Genomic DNA, 10,012 nt, shown 5'->3' with positions numbered 1-10,012 from the left:
GGGATCATTTCTTTTCTTTTTTTTATTACTGAAATATATGTATACATACACACACGTAACATTTTTTTTTTTTTTTTTTGAACAACCACAACAACAACAACAACAAAAAAATGAATGCACTTATACAAATAATCTCTTCCCAGCCCAACTTATTATAAAGAAAACAGAGAAAAAAAGAAGAAAAAAATATATATATATATATATAAAAAATATATATATATATATTATAATTTATAATAAAGTAAAAATAAATGTCAATTTATTAAAAATATATAATAAATAATAATAAATTCTGTATATATAATACAGGTATGGTCTCAACAAAAGAAAGCAGAGGACTCTTTCGTGGATTTCTTTCGTGTTTTTTCAAATAAATGACATTTAGCTCAAAAGTGTGTCGCCAAAAAATGAATTGCACGCAAAATAAACGTTTACTGCAAATATTGACATTTGTATATTAATATAAATATATTTAATGCTTTTTTAAAATATATACATGCACGTGTGTGTTTGTGTGTGTGCACAGTAAACAAAATCCTTTCTTTTGAATTCGATTCATCGCCATTCATTTGTTCTGAACTACTTTCTTGCCTGTAGTCTTGAAGGAACCGTGGAGGTGCTGAACCGCAGGCCGGTGGAGGTTGGGGCCAAAATAATGCATTTCTTTTATTTTGTAAAGTAAATGCTTTGGGCTATCAGTGTAATAACTAGTGTATTATTTGCTCACTATGTCTGTCAGTGGGAGACCGCTCTGGACTAATAGGATCTGTGAGTTAAAGAGTTGAGGATCTGGTAAAGAGCAGACGGCTTCAGGATAATCTCAGCAGGACGCGGTCAGACGGGTTCACCTACTGAGTGACGTGATTTAACGTACATCAGTCTAGTGCTTGCTGTTAGTGCTCAATGTAAAGAATAAAGAGCCTTTCACTTCAGTTTGGTTGCGTTTTGTTCTTTTTCGGTCAGTGACACACACTTTCTCGTTCTCCTGAGTATCCCAGTTTAAGGCCTTTGTGTCAAAGCCTCTTTTAAAGGTCTGTTTGGGAGGAGCATGAAGTGGTGAGTCAGATCAGACTTGTGTTTCAGTGGCGTTTGGACACACGGTTTAACATTCAGACGCTTCTCTCCAAGGATCTCTCAGAGACACTGACATGAACGAGCCGGGGCTGAGGAACCCAGTTTATTTATCTTTGCAAAGAAAGAAAAGACCATTTTAGAGGATCGTTCTTTATATAAAAAGAAAACAATACATAGCACTGAAAATTAATACACAAAGGAAGCAAGTATTGTGAGGAGTGTTTGGGATTTTTTTTATAAAAAAAAACATTTAATTGTGAAACATAAATTAAAAATTATGACTATTTATTTTTAATATATATATATATATATATATATATATATATATATATATATATATATATATATATATATATATATATATATTATGCCTCACAGTTTTTTGATTGTTCTCTCATTCCTCCAATTCTGTTTTTAAAAATAAAAACTTAAAGGTAAATTTTTTTCCTCATAATTGTGCTTCTGCACGACTTCTTCCTCACATCGGCAGGTTTAGTTCATATCTCACCATATGCTTTTCTTTTCAGAAGCGTCGTGAGATAAAGTCCCAATCAGCTTTTCTATTTATTTAATTTTTAATTTTTTTTTATCCCGTGGCAGATCACGTTTCCACACTAATGGGACTGTTATTAAATCATTTCTGAGACTGGTGAAAGCCTGACATTCAGGACACAGACTCACGTGTCTCTTCTTCTCCACGCTGAAGGTTACCAGCCAGTGCTCTGAGACTTCAGGCCAAATTAAGATTAAAAAACAGAGCTCTAAGCTTCCCTTCACCCCGATCTGCTCCAAGCCTTCTGTGGTTTTATACAGTATATGTACAGACTTCATGCACTTCTTGAGATCTTTCAAGGAGCTTTACTTTCACTGTTCCTCGGTGGAGCAATGATCTTCACCTCAAAAAAAAATAATAATTAAAAAAAAAAAAAAAAAAATATATATATATATATATATATATATATATATATATATATATATATAAAATGGAAATATCATAATCAAACTCCAGCCTGGTGAACAGAGAAACAGCGGTTCAAAAATGTTTTATGAGAAACCTCAAATCTCAGCTAATAAATGAACGTAATGGGAAAGTATAAAGATAGCGGTTACTTGTGTTCATAAAGCAACTTCATCGTCATAGATATATACCTCAGTGCATGAAGAATATATATGGGCACAATAGAGTTTTCCCGAAATCAGAATTGAAAACAACCGCTGATTATACAAAAAAAAGAAAAAGAAAACAATAAATAAAAATGGCAAGATGTAAACTTTTTAAAAACTGAAATTGAAAATATTTAAAAAAAAAAAAAGTTTTTTCTCCACCTCTCACTAGAGATTCAGAGTGTATTTAACACGAGTGGCTCATGGGGTATTATCTGACATGCAGTACAGACATCAGTAAACACTTCATTTTTCAGGGGGTTTTTCATAGATTTTCTCTTTACACAAGAAACTTTCCTCGCCCTCGAAAAACTACTCGCATGCACTTGGGCTTGCTTTTTTTTGCATGCTCATGCATCACTTTTATATAATCTATGTGTGTCTCTGAACAAGAAGAGAGCGTGGATGCATGCTTTTAAACGTTGTTAAAATGTTGCACAGAAATCATCCTAATTTTCTCTGATATGCACACGAGTGATTAAACAGGTCTATTTAAAAAAGCAAAACAAAGGTACTGTAAAAAGTGTTGAAATGCGTGTTTTTTTTTAATCAGGGTACTATGCAATAATTCTCGGCCTTAGGTCACAATGGTTTAATGGTTTCTTACAAGTCAGGTTGTCATACGCACAGTTTGCTAAAATTTGTCAAGCACTAAACACTGCCATGAACACTTGCACAATATTTTCCGATCATAAACCAGACATACGCTGAAAGATTAGTTATCCAGCTTTCATTTATGACCGGTTTTGTCGTCCAGGGTCACAGGCATTCACCGGAGGAAGGTCTGACGTCCAGATCTGTCTGAATCACTCCATCAGCCGGAAAGAACCCACTAAGAGGATTGAGCTGGACGTTCACAGATACAACACACACGAGCTATAAAAGGCTCCATTAACACATAAAAGACGTCTTCGTGAGCGTCTCGAACATCAGCTCCACACCACAGCGCTTAAGATCACCTTCTCCACCGCTTCAGAGCGATAGAGAACAAACCCCGACGCAGACCAAGCCTTCTTAAAGACACAGTAACAGAAAAAACACCAGCGTTTAGTTGGATAAAAGCATCTGCTGAATGCATAAATAAAAAAAAATTAAATGCTTTCACTCGTTAGAACGGATGTAGAATTACGCAAAAACACTTCAGAAGAACAGACCAGCTCAGAGACAAATGTTCTTTATTTACAAAAGCTAAATGAAGCCCGCTCAGAACAACATACTGCTCCGGAGCGCTCGACTACGTGAAGACAGGAGATTAAAAAAAAATATCACAGTAAACGGGAAATAAAAACTCAGGTGAAAGCAAAACTGCTGTTGAATGTTCTGGGATCGGATCGGATCAGATCAGGTCAGCCACTGAAAGACAAGAGAGAGAGAGAGAGAGAGAAAGAGAGAGACAGAGTTAAACCACAGTTTAAGTCCTGTCTGTGAGACCAGGCTCTAGTCCACTAAAAATGATCAAAACTACAGCCTGCTTTCACAGAGACAGCTTCATTCAACTACGGCCTAATGCTGGTTTAATCCAAGACGTTACATTTTTATAAAAGTGCTTTAAAACATTACTGGTGTGCATTGAGACAAAACAGGTCTAATATTTTAGTCTGGGACTAGACTTTTTACGGATATCTCCGGCGTAACATCGAGGGCTGCCACCCGGTGCCGAGATCAAAACACTGCAGGGTTTCTACATCGAAGCACACAACCGGTCAGAAGGGTCAGTGTCTTCATTTAGATGTAAACGTCACGCCGGAGATGAAGAAACCATCTTTCCATTGACGTGTGGTTTGTTCGGATCGGACAATATTTGCCTGAGATACGGCTTTTATAAAATCTGGAATCTGAGCGAGCAAACTAATAACATAAAAAAAAAATCTAAAAATGGTAATATGCATTAAAAACTTCATCTTTGAACAACTTTAAAGGAGGTTTTCATATTTATGGAAGGAAACGTCCGGACGGCTCTGATTGGCCTGCTCTCACCGTTCATGGGCATCTCGTCGATCTGTGTGGAGTAGTACTGCTCAATATCACGCAGGATACGGATGTCGTCGTTCTTCACAAAGTTGATGGCCACACCCTTCCTGCCGTAACGACCCGATCGACCAATCCTGACGAGCGAAAGCACGGCGTTCACATTCAGACCAAACCAGAGTCACTTCAGATTCAGAGCGTGTGTGAAAGTGTTCACTGTGCTCCAGTCCTCTCCACACAACTCACATTAGTTTAAAAGTATTAGTAATTGTTTATTTTTCCCCATCAGCCTATTTTCATAGCAGGATCAGCGTAATTTTTTTTAAATAGTTTTTTTTTCTTCTTCATTACTACTGTAATAATAAATACTCTTTAATTTGTGTTTTAGTGATTGTTTAATGTCTCCCATTTTATTATATTTATATTATATTATATTTTACTATAAAAATGTTTTCAGTGTTTCACGTTTACTTTAAGTAACAATTATGATTTACATTTATGACAATTACTGCCAACAAACGATTAAATCCCATCCTAAATAAGTGTTTACATAAACGTAAACACTTTCATTATTATATACATATATGTTAATTATAACATGTACATAATTCAGAAAACATATAATATATATATATATATATATATATATATTTTATTTATATATATATATATATATATATATATATATATATATATATATTTTTTAATTTATATAAATATATATATATATATATATATATATATATATATATATATATATAAATATATAAATTATATATAAATATAAAAATATATATAAAATATAAAAAATATATATAAATATATATATTTATATATAAATATAAAAATTATAATATACATATATTAAATTATATATAAATATAAAAAATTATAATAGATATATATATTTATATATTAAATTATATATTTATATTAAATTATATATAAATATAAAATATATATATATATATATATATATATATATATATATAAATTATAAATATTAAATATATAATAAATTATAAATAAATATATTATATATTTATTTATATACACATACATATATACATATACACACAGCTGTGAACTCGTGTGTGTGTGTGTGTGTGTGTGTGTGTTGTACCTGTGGATGTACAGCTCTCTGTTGTTGGGAAGATCGTAGTTAATGATGAGAGACACCTGAGGAACATCCAGACCTCTGGCCCAAACGTCTGTGGAGATCAGCACTCGACTACAAGAAACAAACACCGCTTAGTGAAGCACGTCCGAGATCACTCGAACACTACACCTGCAGGGCGGGGCCTCTGTGTGGGCGTGGCTCTCAAGGCGGGGTTTACCTGGCTCCAGATCTGAACTCCTTCATGATGGACTCGCGCTCTTTCTGGGGCATGTCTCCGTGCATCGAGGACACGGTGAAGTTGGCCTCCCTCATCTTCTCCGTCAGCCAGTCCACCTGAAAACAAAGCAGAACACACTGGAGACGAGACACTGGACACCCGACGCTTCAGAAAACACACGAACCACGAAACATACGACCTAAGAGTAGTGCTTAGCGCATAGTGACCAGTTACTGAGAAGACGCATTCAAATTAATTAGTAAAGTCCCCACAAAAACAATATCATCTTAAGATCACGTTACAGAATACCTGCACGTAGATCATATTAGAATGATTTCTGTAGGGTCACGTGATGTTGAAATGCAGAAATAAAAGGACTATTTTAAATCATTTTCACCCCTCGACTGACCTTGCGCTTGGTGTTGCAGAAGATGACGGCCTGTGTGATGGTCAGCGTGTCGTAGAGGTCACACAGAGTGTCGAACTTCCACTCCTCTCGCTCCACAGCCACGAAGAACTGCTTGATGCCCTCCAGAGTCAACTCATCACTACACAGATTCAGACAGATTCATTCATTCAACAATCTGACGATCTCTCTCTGACCAAAGTCTGACGCTCGTTTTTCCTTCATTCAGATCAGTCTCTTCTTGTCTTATACAGTGCTTTTAAAACTCCCTGTCCATGACATCTTTTGCATATGAAGCAGCAACACCCCTGACAAGATGCTGAACACTAATGAATGTGGATGCAGAAATACATACATATACATGTGTGTGTGTGTGTGTATATGTATATATCTATCTCTATATCTATATCTGATGAAACAGATCTAACAGTAAAGTTTGGGAGCTAATTGTTGACCCATACATCGTATTGTTGACTACTTCCAGACTCGTGTCTGTTCTACTGCTGAGCTCTTTTCCACCTGCAGATAACCCAGCAGCTTTACGGGGTTGGAGCGCTCACCGTTTGACCAGGATGCGGATGGGGTCGGTCATGAACTTGTTGGTCATCTCCAGGATCTCGTGAGGCAGCGTGGCGCTGATCAGACACACCTGAGTGGCCGGCGGCAGGTATCTGTACACGTCATAGATCTGCTCCTTAAAACCTGCAGAAACCAGAGCGTCAGCGAGAGCCGAAGCCAGCCGTCAGCAGCTCACACACATCTGGAGCTCTACCACGCTTCACCTTTGTTCAGCATCTCGTCCGCTTCATCCAACACCAGCATCTTAATGGCCCGAGTCCTCAGACTCCTCCTGCGGATCATATCTGACACAAGACAATATTTGATATTACTATTAGCACAAACCCAGCAGGAACACTTATACGACATTTACATGTGTGCACTGTGTTTATCTATCAGGTGTATATAAATACACACACATGCAGGTATATTTATTAAGAATGCTATGTAATATTCATATATATATTCATATATATATAAACAAAAAAGGAATACATAGGATATTTTTCAGGTTTTACAGATTTCTTAATTATGCCATAGTTACATTTTCAAGTTGACTAAAGTAACTTTTCTTTATTAACCCACAAGTTTAGGTTGTAAACATGACGTGAAGGTTAAACTAATCACTTGTTAAATGTCTTTGCAAAGACACTGTAACTACATCTTGTACAATATACATATACAATAAGACAAAAGCTTTAAAAAAAAAAAAACATACATATATATATACATATATATATATATATATACATATATATATATACATATATACATATATATACCATATATATACACATATACATACATATATATACCAATGTGTATATATATATATATATATATATATATATATATATATATATATATATATATATATAAAGTTTTGTGTAAACATTTCTAACCAAAAATAAATACAATTTCTACCAAATAAAGTACCAAAGCATAATTTTTTTATATATAAATAAATAAAATATTTTTATTAAAAATAAATAAATATATATATATATATAAATATATAAATATAAAAATAAAAACAAATATAAAAATAAATATATAAATAAAAAATAAATATATATAAATATATAAAAATAAAACATTCAAGTCCCCCAGCCTTAACCCACATGTATGTATTTCTGCATCAGCAGTCATTAGTGTTTAGCATCTTGTGAGGGGTGTTGCCAAAAGATGTCATGTACACAGAGTCTTAAAAGCACTGTATAAGACAAGAAGAGACTGATCTGAATGAAGGCCGCTCACCGAACACTCGGCCAGGCGTTCCAGCCACTACATGCTGACCGTAGTCCAGCTTCCGGATGTCTTCGCCCACGTTTGTGCCTCCGATGCAGGTGTGACACTGAACATTCATGTAGTCTCCCAACGCCAGCAGCACCTGAACACCGGAGAACATCACCATACGTCAGGCACGAGAGAGAGAGAGAAAGAGCGCAGCCGTCTTCTGAAGCTTGTCTTACCTTCTGGATCTGTCCTGCTAACTCTCTGGTGGGAGCCAGAATCAGAGCTTGAGTCTCTCGAACCTAGAGCCAAAAAGAGATGAAGAAACTGTGTGTCGGGAGGAAGATACACGAGTACTGATGATGAAATAACTAAAATAAAATACTAACACACTAGTTTGAAATTTGTTCAGCTTAAAATTTAAAAACTTAATGACATTTCTTTTGTTCAGTTCAAGCTGATGTAGTAAAATATCAAACTTAAAAAAACTAAATAATAGTTTTTATTTTAATTAATTTTTTTTTATTTCTGGTGTTTATTTTTAAGTACTAAAATAATTTAATCAGCTAGTTTCCAAGGAAGTATTTTATTTTTGTATTTTATGTTTGTTGTTTTTAAATTTATAGACATTTTTTTATTATATATATATATATATATAAATTTATATAATATATATAAACAATTTTTATTATACATTATATACATATATATACACACATATATATATATATATATATATATATATATATATATATATACACACATACACTTTTAATATAAAATACATAAATATAATATTACTGAAACTTTAAAACTAAACTAAAACGAAAATATACAAATAAAGTCAAATGGATAAACACACATTATATAGTATTATATATATTTGTACTATATAGGACACTGGAAGGAATATATATATATATCTCTGGATATAGCACACACCTGAATATCCAGACACTGCAGCACTGAGATACAATGGAAAACACTTTAATAGTATTTTAATTTGTACTAAAAGGACACTGGAAGGAAGTCGTGAGTCTCTGGAGCAGAACACACCTGAATATCCAGACACTGCAGCACTGAATACACACACACACACACGTTTGAGTCCTGAGAACACACGTCACATCCTTTCTCCTTTCTCCAGAACAGATCTCCAGCAGGACTCACTGGGCGATGACGTCTCGTCCCTTGATGATCTGTTTGATGGCTCGCTGCTGGATCGCAGATGGTTTCTCAAAACCTGAGAGCAATAAATCATTCATTCATTTTTATTTCTATAGCGCTTTTAACACAGATCGCATCAAAGCACTGTACAGTATAAACAACACGATCATACAAATAAACGCTGGTGGCATCCACTGTGTCGGTGCTAATCTAACGAGACATTATCCTTAAGATAAACACCCCTCAATACAGCTAGAAGACTGGAAGAATCAGACAGAAACTAACTTTATTCTGAGCTCGCTCTCTCTCACACGCACGCGCGCGCATGCACGCGCGCATACATACACACAGAGTGTTTACATAACTTTTAAAATAGCTTTTATATAAAAAAAACAATGCCTTCAGGCGAGTCAGAGCAGACTGAACGTTAAGCTTTAAATCGGTAAACACGAAAACGTGCGCTTTTTATTCTCTCTTCTCCTCAGGATGAACGAGGGCCGGTTATCGCTCGACGGAAGCGTGTCGTTCAGAACTCTAACGCGCTAATAATCTCACTCGAAGCTCTGGAAGCTGCTGCGCGACGAACCCGAGCGGAGTCTGGACACGGATCGGGTGTTTTTACCGTACGCGTAGATCCCGCGCAGTAAGTCTTCCCTCAGGCCCATCGTGTCAAACGTCGGCGTCACATCCACCTCCTCGCTCGTCTCAAACTCGATCTTCGTCATGTCCTCCTCCTTCAGGATCCTCTTCCTCACGGGAGCTGCGGCGGCGGCCATAATTATCACGGATTTCGGTTATAAATTACGAGTTAAAACGTGAAAGCGCGTCTGCAGGCCGAACGGAAGAGCCGCGTGTGTCGCAGCTGTGACGCACAAAGCAGGAGACGCGCGGTGACGCAACGGCGCTGGCCCCGCCCACTACGCTTTACGCCACTCCACACAACTCTACACTTTTTTTCTTGTTTTTTACAGTTAAAAATAATACTACTTGATCCCGAGTAAATAAGAAGACAAGAAGAACGTAATTAATTAATAATGATTTAATGTGTTCTAATTAATCTTATCATGTTCTTTTTCTTATTTCTTCATTTTTCATATATCTTACA

At 35.5% G+C, this 10,012-nt stretch overlaps 1 protein-coding gene across 1 annotated transcript; it reads right to left on the bottom strand.

Annotated features, from left to right (window-relative positions):
* Positions 1–3,396: 3,396 nt before the first annotated feature.
* On the bottom strand, positions 3,397–9,792 carry eif4a3 (eukaryotic translation initiation factor 4A3). Its single transcript, XM_043252731.1, is given in 12 exon segments — positions 3,397–3,591; positions 4,216–4,343; positions 5,330–5,437; positions 5,544–5,659; positions 5,953–6,091; positions 6,510–6,651; positions 6,732–6,812; positions 7,765–7,897; positions 7,980–8,042; positions 8,683–8,725; positions 8,863–8,983; positions 9,530–9,792. Coding segments are annotated over 12 exon segments (1,245 nt in total). The 5' UTR covers positions 9,684–9,792; the 3' UTR covers positions 3,397–3,574.
* Between the last annotated feature and the right edge of the window lie 220 nt (positions 9,793–10,012).

Source organism: Puntigrus tetrazona, chromosome 11 (genome assembly GCF_018831695.1).
Source record: "Puntigrus tetrazona isolate hp1 chromosome 11, ASM1883169v1, whole genome shotgun sequence".
NCBI lineage: Eukaryota > Metazoa > Chordata > Actinopteri > Cypriniformes > Cyprinidae > Puntigrus > Puntigrus tetrazona.
This window is presented reverse-complemented; position numbering and strand designations above follow the sequence as displayed.